The sequence below is a fragment of the Triplophysa dalaica genome, chromosome 2 (genome assembly GCF_015846415.1).
Source record: "Triplophysa dalaica isolate WHDGS20190420 chromosome 2, ASM1584641v1, whole genome shotgun sequence".
Classification (NCBI taxonomy): domain Eukaryota; kingdom Metazoa; phylum Chordata; class Actinopteri; order Cypriniformes; family Nemacheilidae; genus Triplophysa; species Triplophysa dalaica.
The window spans coordinates 14,416,994-14,435,816 of NC_079543.1; the positions used below are offsets into that span (position 1 = coordinate 14,416,994).

At 40.2% G+C, this 18,823-nt stretch overlaps 2 protein-coding genes across 7 annotated transcripts in view; one reads left to right on the forward strand and one right to left on the reverse strand.

Moving 5' to 3' along the window:
• poll (polymerase (DNA directed), lambda) overlaps window positions 1–9,879 on the reverse strand; it is a 43,149-nt gene extending 33,270 nt beyond the window's left edge. Inside the window, exons 1-5 of one of the 3 annotated variants that reach the window (XM_056770828.1) lie at window positions 9,517–9,876; window positions 7,164–7,290; window positions 3,904–4,201; window positions 3,590–3,698; window positions 3,205–3,504 (exon numbers count right to left, since the gene is read on the reverse strand). In XM_056770828.1, coding sequence (XP_056626806.1) covers window positions 3,205–3,504; window positions 3,590–3,698; window positions 3,904–4,201; window positions 7,164–7,272 — 816 coding nt within the window. In that variant the 5' untranslated portion in view covers window positions 7,273–7,290; window positions 9,517–9,876. Of the gene's footprint in view, window positions 1–3,204; window positions 3,505–3,589; window positions 3,702–3,903; window positions 4,202–7,163; window positions 7,291–9,516 lie in introns of all 3 variants that reach the window. The other 2 variants (XM_056770817.1, XM_056770836.1) reach the window with 2 other exon arrangements.
• The window catches only part of LOC130438694 (piggyBac transposable element-derived protein 4-like), a 198,625-nt gene that overhangs the window by 3,081 nt on the left and 176,721 nt on the right, over window positions 1–18,823 (forward strand). The window contains exons 2-3 of one of the 4 annotated variants that reach the window (XM_056770795.1): window positions 12–2,200; window positions 2,293–2,376. In XM_056770795.1, coding sequence (XP_056626773.1) covers window positions 12–1,794 — 1,783 coding nt within the window. In that variant the 3' untranslated portion in view covers window positions 1,795–2,200; window positions 2,293–2,376. The remainder of the gene's footprint in view (window positions 1–11; window positions 2,201–2,292; window positions 2,377–18,823) is intronic. The other 3 variants (XM_056770803.1, XM_056770777.1, XM_056770786.1) reach the window with 3 other exon arrangements.

Consider the following 18,823-nt stretch of genomic DNA (forward strand, 5'->3'; position numbering starts at 1 on the left):
CTGTAAAATAGGCCTTCAAATGACACAGATGAGGACTGGTGTCCAGAGTCTAGTGCTGAGCTCCGGAAGAGATCACGGCAGCCATCGTCATCATCTGGAACTACATCATCTGCATCTCCATCTGCTGCAGCTGCAAATGGTACAGGTAAAGGGAGGACGAGAGGGGGGCGGGAGAGAGGGGGGCGGGCGAGAGGGAGGAGGGCGAGAGGAGGGCGGGCGAGAGGGGGGAGAGGGAGATGGAGCCAGTCAGTGCATGCTTTGTCCCCCAGCACCTCACAGGAGAAATGGCACAACGTGGATGAGGATGATAAAGAGCCTCCCCAACCTGTGTTTAGGCCTGCTCGTACTCCTGGGCCACAGCTGCTATTTACTGCATCATACACAGCACTGCAGTTGTTTCAGCTGTTCTTTTCTACATCTGTGCTGCAGACCCTCATTCACAACACGAATGCCTATGGTGCTAAACTGAATCAGGGAAGAGACAAGCCATGGCATAACATCTCCGGGGAAGATTTTAAGTCTTACTTGGCGCTTGTTGTATACATGGGTCTTGTTAAGGTCTTTACCTTGACTGATTATTGGAGGAGGTCCACGATATACAGTCTTCCCTTTCCTGCTCAGATCATGTCCTGCAGGAAGTTTCTGACCATCACATCTGCTCTTCATCTTAGCGATCCTCAGGATGATGAAGAAAATGAAGAGAGGAAGGGTACATCAGCCTACGACCGCTTGGGGAAGATCAAGCCTCTCTATAACAACATTAGGGATGCCTGCAAGACTTTCTTTCATCCACATCAAAACATCTCCATAGATGAGAGGATGGTGGCATCCAAGGCAAGGTCTGTACTCAAGCAGTACATGAAGAACAAACCCACCAAATGGGGTTACAAGCTTTTTGTTTTGGCAGACTCCCTGTGTGGCTATACTTGTGAGTTCTTCGTGTATGAGGGCAAGTCAATGCAGTCTCGGAATGGGCTGAGCTATGATTCAGTTATGGCACTTGTGGATGAAAAAAGGTTGGGCGCTGGTTACAAGTTGTATGTTGACAACTTTTACACCAGCCCCATTCTTTTCAGAGACCTCCTCTCTAAGAAGATTTGGGCATGTGGCACCATACGTCCGAACAGGATCGGTTTCCCAAAGACCATCAGAAACCGACTGCCACGGAATGCTTCACGAGGGTCCATTAGATGGCTTAGAGAAGATGAGCTGCTGTTTGTGGAATGGAAAGACACCCGGGAAGTGCTGATGTGCTCCACTTTCCACAAAGCATATGAAGGTGACACAGTGAAAAGGAGGGTGAAGGCTAACGATGGGCAGTGGTCTCAAGTGCATGTGCCTATTCCCGGTGCAGTGCTGGATTACAACAGGTTCATGGGGGGAGTGGACCTGTCTGATGCCCTCATTGGATACTACAAAGTGCTCCACAAGACACGGAAGTGGTACCGTACGTTCTTCTATCACTTTGTCGATATTGCTGTTGTCAACGCTTTCATTTTGCATCAGCATCTGGCCAGAGCAAGGAACGAAAAACCCTTGACACAGAAAGCATTTAGGGAAACGCTCGTTCTGGAACTTGCAGGCTTGAAATCACGCACTGCTGCCCCTCAGACATCTGATGTTGGTCGCCACAACCCAAAACACATCACGGACGACACCACTTCTGGACGACGAAAGTGCAGACTGTGTCATCAGAAGACACCAGTGATGTGTGCAACATGTGAGGTGCCACTGTGTTTTTTGCCTAAACGGGACTGTTTCAATGACTGGCATGTGCAGACTGGAAAATACTAACCATCATTGTTTGAATGATTCTTTTATTTTTACATTGTTCAGTTTATTCAAAACTAATACTTGTTCCAGAAATGTTTCCTAGTTTAGGTCAGAGCCTTGCATAATTTCCAGTTCCGAGGAGGAATGTGAAGGGATAGAAGCAATCGCTTCTTGAGACGGTAATGGTCGAGTACGCACTCACACGCACACTTAGATGACTTGTAAATTTTCATCCTGTTTGTGAGCTATTGTGTTTCCATTATTCCAAAATAAAATGTTTATAGATTTAATCTGTTAGGACTTTGTTGTTGGTTTTGGTTGTTTGCTCTCGCTCTCTTTTTCCCTCTGTCTCCCTCTTTTGCAGTATGAGTCCTTGGCCTTACTGAATCAAATGTGACATGCTGGTGTGAGGCAGTACACTCTGTAAGTACGTAACACACACACACACACACACACAGTGTTGCAAATTTAATTTGTTCTACTTACCCACAATCACTTTCTCTTTTTTCTGTCTTTTAGTGGCTTGGGTTTCCAGTTTGTTAGAGAAGAAACCTCCTTAGTGACTGCCTTGATCAACATGTCTCCCTGCACTTTGTAAATACTGTAAATATTTTAGTTTTTCAGTTATTGTATATTTTCTATATAATAACTAGAAGTTTACTGTAGATTTGAGTAAAAAATTATTGTTACAATTACAAATGTTCTGAAATATTTGTTATTATATATATATATATATGTATATATATAATATTTGTTCAAAATAAAGAGTTTTGTTAAAATGTACAAATGTTGTTCTGAAATAGTTTTTTCTTGTGTGTCTTGATGGGCCAAGTAGTGGTGAATTGATATAAAAAATGTAGTATGAAGTGTTGACTCCTGATGTCATTTGGTTACTTGGTGTCCCTTTGGAGTCTCCAAGTGGCCTTTTTGAAAGGACGCCTAGAGATCTCTTTAGAAAAAAGGTTACAGAAGCTACATTTTGGGGATTATCATCCTCAAATTTGAATCAAACAATGATCAGACATTCAATTTTATCTCTACTGTGTTTCGAACCCTTACCATCAAGTTTTCATCCATTTTCCTCTAAGTAAACTTCATTCAAAGTAAACGGAATTGCGTTTTTCATGTATGTTTTACCATGTTTTACCATGTTTTACCTTGTTTCTTTGAAACTTTAAGATATTATGACTCTTGTGCAACAAAATATGTAGTATGTAGTTAAAAAATATACCAGAATTATGAATATAGACCATATGGTTTAAGAGCGGCAGGCGTTTAAATTTGGGTATGTTGTTTTATCAGAAAAGTTAAAAAAAATAGGGGCGCAAGAGAAGAAGTTAATTAAGCACTAGTCCTGTTTTAAATGATTCCCTGTCAGAGAAACTGCCCCCAAAACATTCAGTTAAACATATTCACTGTACTTAAACTGACCTCATATGAAGTGATTGGCTTTTGATAGCTCTTAAGGGCATTGATTGCTTTAGTGTAGCCCAGAGCTCTCCATTTATCGCCTGTGTGCGTATAAGCTTTAGCCAGTGGCTCCAACTTGTCTGTAATGTGCTTGTTATGGTTTTCCCCTTTACTAGTTGATGGCTGCGAACAAACCCACTTCCCAGACAAAACTGGATTCTCTGCCAAACTCAGTTCTTGGTTGCTGTCAGATGGGTGAATGCCACTGATCAAGGCTTCTAAGTCCTTAGGTGATATCCCATCTTCCTCAATATGTTCTTCCTAAATGAAAAAATAAGTAATTTAAAAGCTCTGTGTTAAAAAAAAACACAACATACATTTAAGAAGTGGTCCAACTCTTTCTCACTGTTTCTCTGAGATCTACTTGAGTTGGAACCAAAGGATCCTGTGCTGCTTCCTCTGACACTGCGGCAACCACAGGCTCATGTGACTCCACAGCAAGAGCAATTGGGAGACTGCTGAAAAACACTGAGTGTAACTGGACATGCTTATCAAATAATAACAGTGTTTAAGTGGACATGCTCATTAAATATATTTTCTTTCCAATTTTTCAACAGAGGAAGTATGTAAATTAAACAACACAGTCTGTCAAATAATATATCGACCACAAGCATTTGGTTATATGGTTAACTTTGCACCAGTAAGCAAATGGTACCCTACCTCTCAGGAGGAAGCAGGCTGTAGTCTTCGGAACCTAATAATCTTTTCTCATTGATGCAGGCACTCAACCAAGTGCATTTCACTAGCTGAACACCAGGGGGCAGTATTTCGACGTTTAAGAGCCTCAAAGCTCTCTCACAATTTACAGAATCGTCCACTACCACATGTGTACAGACCAGTGAGAATACGGACCTGGAATTTCCTCCATTTTGGATGATCTGCCGATGAAATATTTCACACCTGGCTTTCCCTATACCAGCTGGAAGAATGTATACTGTGACTCCCTTAAAAACTGTGTCTGAAAGAAAAAGAAGAGACTATTGAAACACTACAAATACTTTTAATAAATATATCAAAATAATAAAACTGTGTTATTAAACTGTTAGTGTCAGAGAGAGCACAGCTGCTATTAATATTTTAATAGAAAAAAATGTCTTGCGTAATAGAGAAAGGTTCTCCTATAGTTTAAAAAATTACAGTAGCTCTATCCTGCTAGCAAAGCAATAACTACACAATTTATCCTTTGCAAAGCCCGCCCCCTTTTGCTATGTATGACATCAGTCAAAGCGCTCCCACTGCACTAAATCATTTTTATAGTGAAATAATAATAAGTTTAAGGAAGTCTTTATTGTCGTACATAATGACAACTAAGATTTCACAGTGACATGACTTATATAGCTAGGAGGATCATGTTCGTACAGTGAGACGGCCAGCAACAATCGCGAAGGACTTTTTAACTGCAAGCATGTGACGGAAATGTAAAGCCATATTTGGAACATCAGGTTCCAAAGCAATTGTACTGGTACACCCAGCTTACTTGCATATACATTTGGGCAGTCTTAGTCAAATCATACCAAGGAACTGACGTAGATTTATAGGTGTGTGGTTACAGGAGGCGTTTCAGGCAGGTCAGGGTGAGCATTCGCTTTTTTGATAGAATGCATATTTTGTTCCAACACTTTCATTTTTGCAATTTCACGTGTTTAATTCATGCATGGAGAACTTAAAACACACCAAAGACACAGAAAAACACATATTCGCGCCATATGTCCCCTTTAAATGTGTAATGTTTTGGACTACACTGCACTGTCTCTATTAATGAAACACAATTCAAACTAAATATAGTTAAACTGTCAATTTATGTTTAAGGGGACACTGAGGTGATCTATTTATATTTAAATATGTCACAATTCATTCAGAAATTAGATTCAGTGCTGTATTATTAATAATGAATATAACAATTAGGGGTTTAACCCGAATAGTCGAAGATTCGATAGGAGGAGCCTGATACGACAACCAATCTCACAGGCAAATCTTTGCAGAGGTGAAATGGAATGGGCATCATGCCATTTTGGCTATATGAGCAGTGGCGAAGAAGAAGTGCACGCACTGCACCAGCAAAATTATTATTTGGGATGTAAAGAAATGGGCGAGGTCTTTTGTGCTGTGAGAACTGTGAGAGCAGCACGTTCCCAACGCGGACGAGGGACGTCCGCCAGCGGCTGCCCGAGGCGGTGGTTCTGGAGCGAGGATTCGGTTGGGACGAAGAGCTCGCTGCCACGTTCCTGGGCCGAGGTGGGATGGCTGCAGTTGAAGAGGGAGCGGAGGAGTTGTCGCCGTTTGCGGGAGCCTGCTGCCATCCGCCGTGAAAAGGGGAGAAAGCCTTGCCAACCGTCAGGAGGCGGAGGAGGATCGGGCCGTCCACCAAAGGTCCAGCACCTCCGCATAGCACCTCGAGGAAGACCCTCTCGGCCGGGCTGAGGACCGAGCGACAGCGCGTCGGGGAACCGGACCAGATTTTTTTTTCTTTTTTCCTCTCTCCTCTCTCGTCCCTGTCGCTCCTGGTGCTTCAGTCTTCTCGTCGGCGCATACCCCCAGGAGATGCCGGCACTGGCTCCCCAGGGGGGAGTTGGCACAGTCTCGAGGGTACCCCCCAGCCTGTAAGGGGCAAGGAGGGTATGTAGCGAGGAAGGCGTGACGGGAGCAATGGGGCGTGGCCGGTGGCGTGAGTGATAGAGGAAATCAGCTGTGCGCGCACCGGTCCCGCATCTACCACGGAGGAGTTCGGGAGCATAAAAGGACAAATCGACAGGACTACCGGCGAAAGAGGACCGGGCCAGGACATATGTTTTAAGTTTGTATGTATGTTCTTTTGGCCAACAGTTGAACGTGAGGTGGCTGCCGGCATTTTACTTCCGTGTATTTGTTTGTTTATTTGATTAAAACTTTATTTAAATGTTCGCCGGTTCCCGCCTCCTTCCTTCCTTTTATTGAACCATATTAGAGCGTCTTTTGAATTGAGAGAGAGCATTTTGTGAAGGAGTGTGGAGAGTATTGGACAAACACCAATATCCCTGCTGTTGTCTTGTAAGTAGTGATGGGCAGAGCGAGGCTTTGAGAAAAATTAAACAATTGAATTAAATGTGCCACATCCTGTCGAGGCTTTGAAACATTCAGACACTGTGTCCACGGTGACACCTAGTGTTTATTTGCGTGTGTTGCTCTAAGGCACTTATATAACAACGAATCACTGACGGATTACTATCTGCATGTTCGCGGATGAGCTTGATTGAGTGTTTGGTGGAGTGGCTAGTGTATTAATTTTTATGCGCAATAAAAGAAAATGTATCCCCCTCACAGTTGTCGTGAAGGGCAAAACTACCTTTATAGACCAAAATTATTTTTTGTACCAGGCTGTAAACATTTTTGTCTTTGCTCAAAAGTTGGCCATTTTAACATGGGACTCAATGAGATTCTGCTCTGTTTTGGAGCCAGCCTCTAGTGGCCAGTCGATGAATTGCATGTTGGTTTCACGAGAGGGACCAGAAGATTGCCCCTTGGTACTAGGAACCCTATCATTTTAGCGGCTAACAGTGTGTAGCCATGTTTTGATTGAGTGTTTGGTGGATTGGCTAGTGTAATAATTTTTATGCGAAAAAAAAAATGTATCCCCCTCACAGTTGTCGTGAAGGGCAAAATTACCTATATAGACCAAAATTCTTTTTTGTACCAGGCTGTAAACATTTTTGTTTTGTGCTCAAAAGTTGGACACCATAAACTCTAATTATAAGAATCCAACATGTGCAACCTATGTATATAGGTAAAGCCATGTATATATTTTATTCTTTAGATAATTATGATATAGAAAAGTGAGCTTTGTTGTGGCATGGCACATTTTAATAACTAACATGCTTTGCATAAAACATAAAGCAATTTATAGCATTGTATAAACAATATAATATATATATAGAGAATTGGACCTGCTTTTGATTCAGTAGGCGTCCTCATGAGAGGTGGCGCATCCTTCCCTTCACTAAGCCTTGGTCTCTTCACTTTAGGAAAATCTTTTAGGATACCATAACCCTCCATGTAGGCCCAGGAAAGCTCCTTTGAAAAATATAAAACAAATATCACCATCACAGATTACATAACAGATTGAACCTGCAGCCGTGTCAAAATCACATAAAAAGCTTCTCCATTAACCTGTTACTATCCAGCAAGCAATCAACATCATTTTAACGTCTTGGTTAAGTATAGACCATATACACTCACCTAAAGGATTATTAGGAACACCTGTTCAATTTCTCATTAACGCAATTATGGTGGTGGTGATCAATATGGGCCAACATTTCTAAAGAATGCTTTCAGCACCTTGTTGAATCAATGCCACATAGAATTAAGGCAGTTCTGAAGGCGAAAGGGGGTCAAACACAGTATTAGTATGGTGTTCCTAATAATCCTTTAGGTGAGTGTATAGTCCGGCTATGAGTAACCCACCTCTAGATCAAATAACCATGAATTTGATGTATGATATTCCATCAAATAAACAAAACCAACAGTGTTTAAGGCATTTGGTTTTGATTTATTTGACTTGTTTTGTGCTTGGCCATGATTTAGCTCCGATTCAGACTGGCTATTTGCGGCCCATGTATAGTTAAGACTGGTTCATTTTCGTTCTTTGGCCAGTTAGCGCAGTGATTGTTGATGTATCTTATCATGTCCTAAATTTGAAAAAATATCGGCAAAATGTGGTCGATCTGTAGTCACGATTTAGGCCTTAATCGGATGGGCTATGTGTAGTCTGCTTTTAGTCCACCCGGCGAAATCGAGGCGATTATGGTCTAATTTCAACAGCTTGGTTTAGACCAGATTCATACGAGTGAAGCCAAAAATTGTTACAATTGTTTGTTATGACATCATCCAATCCAATTAAAGATTCATAACATCCTTTGTACTATATTTGTTCTCACAAAACATTCATACACGCATATGATATTATTTTTCTTTCATTTTAACAAATAAAACATACATGCAATTACAATTCTTGACCGCTAAATGGTAACGTAGCCCTATTGAAACTTCTGGCAACGCGAAAACAGTTGCCAGATCTTGCCCGAACTCTTGCCCGAAGTCTTTTGAATTGAGGGAGAGCATGTCGTATTGGAGTAAGGCTTAATAGGATATTCCTGCTGTTGTCTTGCAAGTATGTGTGTTTTCGTTATTTGTTATCATGTGTGTAGGAACTCTAACATTTTAGCGGCTAACAGTGTGGAGCCATGTTGTGGTTCGCTTAAACATGTTAACTTGCATGCAAGTGTTTTCATGTGCCCATAAACTATTATTATCAGAATCCAACATGTGCAACCTTTTAGAATTTGATATGAAATATATTATAGTCTTGAAATCATTGTGACTTAGAAAAGTTTTTGGCAAGTTAAGTTTTAACAACTAGACCATCTAACATGCTTTGCATAAAACATAAAGCAATTTATGGCATTGTATAAAGACAATATAATAAGATTATTAAAAACGTTAGGTTGCACAGCCATAGTGTGCTTCCAAGCTAAAGACAATGACTCTAGTTTTAATTAGTGTTATTTAAGTAAAAGATACTTTTCTCACGCATGTTTTTATTTTCTTATTCGGCAGATGATGTGATGATCAACTTCCCGGCAAGCACCTGGGAAAAGATGGGAGGGGATGTAGAAAAAAAACGATTCATATTTTCCTTAAAGTTCACTGATAGTTGTTTTTTTGTTAAAATGAGTAAACCAACAAAATGGTAAACCTTTTAATTTCGTTTGATTTGTATTATATGTATAATTTAAGAATAGGGCTGAGTTATTTAAAATATTCATTTTTGGGCTGTCGAAGTGATGACTGTGCTGTTCTTAGGTTATGGTTAGACGTCTATTAGATTCTCACTGACAGCCCAGATTTTGTCTTGTTTTAGCTTAGACCCATATTCACCTTATATTAGACGTAAACATGTAGTCGTTCGATAGCCGTCTAATTGTTGACTAGTCTATGCTTGGTCCATAGTTAGATTGTCTGTAAGATTTTCACTGACAGCCCAAATTTTGCCTTGTTATAGACTAGACGGCTATTGGACGTCTTTTAGACGCGAAATTGCTTGCTGGGTAGAAGGCTACGCAAACACTGACCATAGACTACTTCATGGTAAACAAACATTCTTCTGTCAGGAAGCGAAAATCGATCAAGCAACGCATGACTGTATTAGAAATACAATATATCAAGAATTACACATTAATTCATGCACATTTATATGGTAATGCATCAACAACATAAGTTAATAAAAACAATTCCACATACCCAACCCTCCTCTTTAAAAGGAAAAAAACACACTATATGGAAACGTCACTTCTGGATCTTACAGAAACACTTTTTGTACTGCGGATCTGCGAAAATGCGTCTACTTCCGGTTCAAACTATTTATGGCAGTTTCGGGTGTTTCGTTGGCAGTTGTGTAATTACTCGATTGGTACCGTTGTCAAGTAGTGATTGGAGAAACGAAACTTTTCTTAGCTTTGAATAAATTGCTTCTCAAAACGATTTAGGTTTTCTAAGCGATCGAAACACCTATGCTGGTGCCACCTACTGGTGAATAGCTTGCAAAAGCATCGAGATCTCAGGCAACACTCAATGACAGATTATACAAACAATTGCTAACGTTTTCTTATAATTGTAAGTTTTTAAAATAAACTACCTAGTTATCACATATACATCTGTAAGATGTCTGCTAAAGATTTGTAGACTTGAAAAACATTGGCTGTGTAAAAACGTCAGCTAAACATCTTTACCTGAGCAGTTTTACATACATTCTAAATCATAAACATCGTACAGACGCAGACTTATTGCAGATAAGCAAAAATGTCTTGCTAATGTAAATGCAGACATAAAATAGATGTCTTACAGATGTGCATGTGCTATCAGGGCAGAAATCCATACGTTTAATTAAACATTAATGCATGCATTTTGTGTTTTTTAATGTATTTAATAATAATCATCGAAGCATTTGCACAATTAGGATAACCAACCACTCCCCCTTTGAATTATACACTTATTTGTCATTAAAGCTCTGAAGACAAAGAAGCATGTAAAGTAAAGATCTGGAAAAGGTCAATTAAATTATTTTTCATTTGTCATTATTTTTATTCAAAGTTAGCTTTATCTTCCTTTCAAACAAGATGTTTCACTTTTTTTAAACCACTCAGGCTTATGTGTGAAAGGGAAATGATCTTTGAAAAAAGTAACCTGTAATGTATTCTTCTGTGCATATTCCTGTGGCTCAGTGGTTAGAGCATGGCACTAAGGATGCCAAGGTCATGGATTCGATCCCAGGGAGTTGCAGTCAGAAACAAAATGTATAATACAATGGAATGTAATTCGCTTTGGATAAAAAGCATCTGCCAAATGGATAAATGTATTTTTAAATATTGGCCATTAGGTGGCGGTAGAGGTTAGTGTTATGTGTATGATGAGAATAGAAGAGTAGGCTGCTTCTAAATTATAGGCTCGGATTGTATCGTTTCTTTCCTGACCAACCTTACAGACGTGACTGCGTGCGTCTGAATTGCGCGTGGAGAACGTTTGTTCTTTTAACGTGTTTGCTTTGACAAATTTTAAATAGAGCACACAGCTACACAGATATATGTACAGCTATTTGTAGCCTATGATGGCATTGTGTGACACTGTTCAAACAGGTTGAGATAGAGGATTTGATCATTAAAGCTATTGTTAATGAAAGTATTTTTTAACAGTAGATAGAACTATTGCAAAGGCCTATCTTTAACATCATTGAAGAATATCAAGAAAATACTATTTAGGGGTGTGAAAAAACTACTTTCACAATAGAAAAAGCTTAAAATGTACTTTTAAGAGAAATATGACCATCGGACCATCCCAGCTCAGACCACTACATCCCCAACCAAGAGCAAAGATGGACTACTTGTCACATTAATGCTGAAGTTACAGTACAGTAATTTAATGCTAAACCTAAATCACATGTCAGCAGTTTGAAATTATAGCTGCATTCAGTGGCCCTGATTGGAGGTTCCTGGGTGGGTGTTTGTGGAGAGTGAGGGGGCTCGTTTGTTGTGGGGATTCATGTCGGACAACAGAGGAATAAAGATACGACATGCCATTACTATTTTCCCTGGTTGTTCCTCTGTTTTCAGGTGTCGATCGTGGAGTGGGACCGGGTTGAACCTGCACGGTTTTCGGCGAGTGGGACTTTCTGGGTTGCAGATGGTGGGCTCTCCCTCTTCCTCATGGATATTTGCTCGGTGGCTTTTGGTCGGGGTCACTGAGTGCAGATATGACGCATCAGAGGGGATCTGGCCCATCCCCATATTTGTACAATAATATTTCTATTATGTTAAAAGGATAAAGATCCATGATTACTGTATATGAGCCTTATACGGTTAATTACCATGCCCCTTATTTGGGGAGAGCTCAACTTTTCAACTCACAAATTAGTGTCTCTCCTGCCGGCTTTGGTATTGTCATGTGGTCCCAAGTCCGGTGGTCCTGGAGGCGTCAGTTCCTGATGTCCTGTCCCTGTAGTCAGCTTTGCCAGTTGTTTTTGGATCCTTGTAGTGTGTCTGAGCTGTGTATTGCTCTTCTGCTTCAGAGGCTGCTGACAAGATGGTTCTTCCGTGCCAAGTGCCAGTCAAGATGGCCACTCTGACTTCTCCTGCCACAACCAACCTTCAGTTCTGCCTGCTCCTTCTTGTAGTCCAGCTCTCTCTGCCATGCCCAGGCTTCCAGCCCCACCGGCTCCACTTACAGCTCCACCCCTGCACCACGTCCCAGGTCCTCCTCTGCACCATGTCCCATGTTCGTCTCTGCACAACTACCCAGGTCCACATCTGCTCCACGGCTGATGTCCGCCTCTGCAACAGGGCTCAGGTCCTTTTCCCCTTCAAGGGCCTGGCCTTCCATCCCTTTCTCTTTTCCTTCTCCACTCCACCGCCCACCTGGATTTATTTCTTATTGTTTAGGAGCATCTGGATTTATTGTGGACTTTTAATTTGTATTCCTCTCTTCCTGTTTCCTGTGTTATGTTGTAGTTCTTTGTAGTTATTTTTGTTCATTGGCTCCGAGTTGATTGTTTTCCATGTGTTTCTTGTTAACCCTCATTAATTTATGTATTTATACCGCTGTTTCTCTCCTGTTAGTGGTCAGGAATTGGGCATAGATTACGAGAGGGACGCGGGGGACCTGTCCCCCCACTATAAAAAAAATTACATTCGTCCCCCGCACTTTTTCATTGGAAAGTTGTGTTCTCGACATGTTGAGGTTTTAATGGAGCAATGTATATAAATGCAGAATGATTTAAAATAAAAAAGACAAGATTTTATTTATGACGTTTACGTTTCTATGTTTGTGATGACACGACCAGGCTCGCACCCACGGTCCCGTGCTGTATCCATCATTCGTAGAGGTCAAGATGAGTTCAAAGCGGCAAAAAATCTACTTTAGGGGTGTTCAGTGGTAAGGCATTGAGTTAACTCAACTCAACTCAACTTTATTTATATAGCGCTTTTTTACAATTTTCATTGTTACAAAGCAGCTGTTCATGAGACACATTGAATACAAGTATGAATTCTAAAGCAGCCCCCCCGGCCAGGCAGATAGTGAAAAACAATATGCAAACGGTGGTGAGGAACCCAAAACTTCCATCGAGAAAAAAAAACTCAGGGGAACCCAGGCCCAACCAGGGGATTCCAGTTCTCCTCTGGCAAAAGCTGCTGCCTCTGCACAAGCTCAACAGTGCTTGCACAACAAGGCTTAATAAAAATATAAAAATTAAGGATTTAAGATTATCATTAACAATCTAATAGCATTTGAAATGTTGTAGGAAAAACAAAGTTGTCGCGTCCTTTATCCAGCTCTATCCTCTTAGCTCTTGTCAGGTCACCGCTTCCCATTCTCAGCTCTGCCATCAGGTCTGGGCATGAACTGCATCCTGCGGTAACCTTGGAACAAAGAGACAAGACTGGCTGAGAGTAGAGTACTGTTCTGCACTCTTTGATGCAACAAGTACATCATTTGTTGTTGGATGTGTTCCTGGTTCCGGTTGATGTAGATAATGCAGCCTAAATCCTTTGAGGATTAATATTATGGAGGTGTAGTGTATGCAAGATTAAAAAGATGAGTCTTTAGTCTAGATTTAAACTAACAGAGTGTGTCTGCTTCCCGGACCGTGCAGGGAAGAATATTCCAAAGTTTAGGCGCTAGATAAGAAAAGGATCTACCACCTGCACTTGATTTTGAAATTCTAGGTATTACCAACTGACAGGACGCCTGAGAGCGTAATGTACGTGGAGGTCTGTAATACAATAGAAGTTCATTCAAATACTGCGGCGCTAGACCATGTAGGGCTTTATAGGTAATAAGCAAGATCTTAAAGTTAATGCGCTGCTTTATAGGTAACCAGTGCAAGGTTGACAGAACCGGGGTTATATGCTCATAATTTTTTGTACGTGTAAGAACTCGAGCTGCCGCGTTTTGAACCAGTTGCAGTTTTTGTAATAGGCCCGCAGGGCAACCACCTAGAAGTGCATTACAGTAATCTAGTCTTGATGTCATGAATGCATGAATTAATTTCTCTGCATCTGACAGTGACAGCATATGACGTAATTTGGATATATTTTTAAGATGGAATAATGCAATTTTACAGGTGTTGGCGACATGGCTTTCAAATGACTGTCGAGTACTGTCGAATACAACACCAAGATTCTTAGCTGATGACGAGGATTTTATGGGCCATCCGTCAATCGTTAAGCAGTATTCTTGGTTGTTACGTATAGCAGTTTTCGGTCCAGGAAGTAACACTTCTGTTTTGTCCGAGTTTAGTAGTAAAAAATTGTTACTCATCCACATTTTTAAGTCAACTATGCAATCCTTTATTCGATGGAACTGCTGGGTTTCATGAGGCTTCGAGGAAATATAAAATTGAGTATCATCAGCATAACAGTGAAAGCTAATTCCGTGTCACTTTATTATATCTCCTAGAGGTAGCATGTATAATGCGAAGAGCAGAGGCCCCAAAACTGAGCCCTGTGGTACACCTTACTGGACTTGTGATTTGCGGGATACCTAATTGTTTATTGCTACAAATTGAAAACGGTCGGATAAATAAGACTTAAACCATTTCAATGCTATTCCGTTTATTCCGACGTAATTTTCGAGTCTATGTATAAAATATGCTGTGGTCAATGGTGTCAAATGCAGCACTGAGGTCTAGCAGCACCAATAATGAAATACAGCCATGGTCAGACGCTAAAAGCAGATCATTTATTACTCTGATCAAAGCAGTCTGTGTACTGTGACATGTTCGAAATCCAGACTGGAATTCATCATTAATGTCATTCCTTTGGAGGAAGGAGCATAATTGAGTTGAAACTACTTTTTCCAGAACTTTAGATATAAAAGGTAAATTCGATATAGGCCTGTAATTCCCTAATTCTTTAGGGTCGAGTTTTTTCTTTTTTAAAAGAGGCCTTATAACAGCCACCTTAAATGCTTAAGGCACATGTCCTAATGTCAGAGATGAGTTAATAATACTGAGAAGAGAATCTATAATTTCTGGGAGCATTTCTTTCAGTAGTTTTGTAGGTATAGGGTCTAGCATGCATGTTGTTGATTTAGATGATCTAATGATTTTAGACAGTTCATCGTGATCTACTGTAGAAAATAATTGCAATTTCTCCTTAGGGGTGCTGTAGTTAGTTTGTTCAACGGATTTCACTACAGGTTGCATTGTTATAATTTTTTCTCTTATATCTTGGATTTTACTCGTGAAGTAGTTCATAAATTCATCACTGTTATGCTGATAATCATAATCTGACGTCGATGACGATTTATTTTTTATTAATTTAGCCACGGTGTTAAATAAAAACCTAAGGTTGTGATGGTATTCCTCTATTAGTGTTGAAAAGTAGGCGGATCTAGACGTTTTTATGGCATTCCTGTAATTTCGAGTACTATCCTTCCATGCTATACGAAATACCTCTAAATTAGTTTTCTTAAAGTTGCGCTCCATTTTCCGGGACGCTTTTTTTAGAGTCTGAGTGTGTTCATTATACCACGGTGTTGGGCTGCTATTTTTAATTTTCTTTAAACGCAGAGGAGCAACTGTGTCTAATATTTCCGAGAAAGTAGAGTTAAAATTTTCAAGAGTAGTGTCAAAATCGTCAACGCTTTTACTCATGCTAGATATTTTAGACAATTCAGGCAGATTATCGAGAAACGCAACTTTGCTAGTTGAAGTAATCATTCTACCATATTTGTAACAAGCAGTTAGATTTGCAGCCGTAGGCCATTGAAGCAAACATAATATCAGATAATGATCCGAAATATCTTCACTCTGCTGAACGATTTTAACATTGTCCACATTTATACCATAAGAAAGTATTAAATCTAGAGTATGATTACGAAGGTGAGTGGGTCCTAACACATGTTGACTAACGCCCATGGAGTTAAGAGTGTCTTTGAAAGCCAGTCCCAAGGCATCTGTATCATTGTCTACATGGATATTAAAGTCACCGACGACAAGGACTCTATCTGCGGCCAGTACTAGTTCTGATAAGAACCCACCAAAATCTTTAATAAAATCTGTGTGGTGCCCTGGAGGCCTATATACAATAGCTAGAATAAATTAAAAAAATGTTTTGTCCTTAGTATTAGGTGTCGATACGTGAAGTACCATGACTTCAAAAGAATTGTATTTAACATTAGACTTCTGAGAGGTGATAAAAGAATTATTGTAAAGTGCAGCGACACCTCCCCCTCTACCTTTTAGACGAGGCTCGTGTTTATAGTAATAATCTTGGGGAACGGATTCATTTAGAGTAATATAATCATCTGGCTTTAGCCATGTTTCTGTCAAACAAAGCATGTCTATTTTATGATCGGTTATCAAATCGTTAACAAAAAGTGCTTTATTTGAGAGAGATCTAATATTAAGCAATCCGAGTCGTAACAGTTGATTATCTGTATTTTGTTCATGTTTGATTTGTTTAACGTTTATTAAATTACTTTCAAGAGGTTTACGCAATATCTTATGTTTGCTAATCCGGGGGACAGACACAGTCTCTATTTTATGTTGTTTGTAAAAAGGGATTATTACATGTTGTATATTTTGTGTATTCTGTTACGCGAGACGGCAAGCAGACAGTTGGTTAAACCATTCTGTCTCCTTCCTGACCTGGGCCCTAGGTAGTCAGACTTTAGCATTATTAAGACTGTGTGCCAAATTTCTAGAGAGGAGGGAAACCCCATCCTAGGAGGGATGGAGACCATCTCGTTTCAACAGGTCAGGTCTGCCCTCAAAACTCTTCCAGTTATTTATAAAATCTATATTATTCTGCAGGCACCACTCAGACAACCAGCCATTTAGTGAGGATAATCTGCTATAAATCTCATCACCATGGTAAGCAGTAAGTGAGCCAGAGAATATTACAGTGTCTGACATAGTTTTTGCGAGCTCACACACCTCTTTAATATTATCTTTAGTGATCTCCGATTGACGGAGTCTAACATCATTTGTGCCGACGTGAATAACAATCTTACTGAATTTAAGATTAGTTTTAGCCAGCACATTTAAATTTGACTTGATGTCAGGCGCTCTGGCTCCCGGTAAACATTTGACTATGGTGGCTGGTGTCTCTATGTTAACATTCCGGACAATAGAATCACCGATCACTAGGGCACTTTCAGCAGGTTTCTCAGTCGGTGCGTCACTGAGCGGGGCAAACCTGTTCGAGACTTTAATCGTAACGGTTGAGTGATGTTTTGTCCTGCGACTATGCCATCTCACCGTCACAAAGTTTCCCAGCTGCAGGGGATTTTCAAAGGGAACCGAGCTGTGTGCGCTAACATCGCTCGCATCCAAAGTGTTTTCTACAGTCCTAACACTCTTACTATCCTAAAATAAAGATTGGATGCGAGACTCTAATTCTAAGATCTTCTATGTCAGCCTAACTACTTCCCTGCATTTATCACATGTAAAACCCTCGCCGCTGACAGAGAAGGCTAAGCTAAACATATGACATGAGGTGCAAGTAACAACAATAGGAATAGAAGCCATAACTCACCGGGTATGAAGTGCAATCCTAACTTACCAAGGTTGCTTGATGAGTCTTAGCATATACGCTTAAAAAGAGAAACAGTTAGCAAACAAGACAAATAGGGGGAGATGATATTCCACAATGTAAACAGAAGGCAAGCTAACACGCTAATATGCTAGCGGCGTTACGTTTCAATTAATATAGGTTTAAAATATAAAGTTATAAATGATTCGGCAACGACAGTGATAGGTAACGATAGTAAAATACACTAATAATAAGACCAAGAACAAATGTGAGGTGAAGCAAGTGTCAGAGGATACAAACTAGCCGCCGGCAGCGAAGCAAAAATCACGCAAGGTTGTTGGTTCGACTCCAGGGACATGCGATGAAGTCGCTTTGGATAAAAGCATTTGCCAAATGTAAAATGTCATTATTGCACTAATTTGACCTTTTATTGTGTTGAATGTGTAAAGGAAAGGAGATGATAGAGTGCATTCTCTGAAATTTCTTTATTTTGCAAAAGCACAATTTTCCGTTTTTAGTGCAAAGTGTGTACACGACTGAAAGTAGCTAACTTTGCAATATCTAATGATACACTCATAGTCATATCTGCATACCTTATGCATGCACACAATATATTCCAGTGTTTCAAACTTGACAACCTGTTCATTGTCAAAATAAAATAGTTCTTGCCATTTTAATTATTATACGTGCTTTTTAATTAAATATCGGTATATATACAGGTCAGCACAAACGATTTCCATTAGCGCTTGAGGAGAGGGATCTGCCAAATGAGGGGGCAAATTAAGCCCTGTGTATGGATCTTGTGCACTCATGCTAGAAAAGACCTACAAGCAATAGTCTATCGATGTGAAAAAATTAATCAATATCTCTATGGTATGCGCATGTGTCATGGACACACCAGCCACGCTATCTCTTAACGCTTTCGTCAACCATTTCAAGGAAGTCTTCGGTCGACCGGGATGCGTCAAATTCTACCTAATTGTCCCACTCGTCCTCCTCGTCCTGCGGTGAGTGGGATTAAATATTTTCCAGTTAATATACATCCTCTCACCACTAAAGTGTCACTCTCTGTCAATGATGGGAAAGTTTCCGTTCAGTTCCTGATATATCCAGCTTCAATAAGATTCTGAATCACTTGTTCATAAATAGCAGCATGGTAAGGATTTTTTTACGAGGACTCTCTCTATTCAACGCAAGGCTGGCATTACAGATTCTAGTGGTTATTTAAGAGTGGGTGCATTTTGTACTCTGTGTAAAGGAGTCACAAATCTGTTAATTCCATTGATTCATTTCACACTTGGTTCTCTGCTCTGGGCACTCTTGAGCTGCCTTATCTTGCTTTGAATGCAGGACATGGTTTGGAGACTGCGAGAAAGGAAGTACATCAACTTGCCATAGCTTCTCCACATCTTTATGCAACTGATTTACATTTACGCTTTTGGCAGACGCCTTTATCCAAAGCGAATTACATTGCATTATACCACACATTTGACATTGCCGTTGCTAACAACATGCTCTAA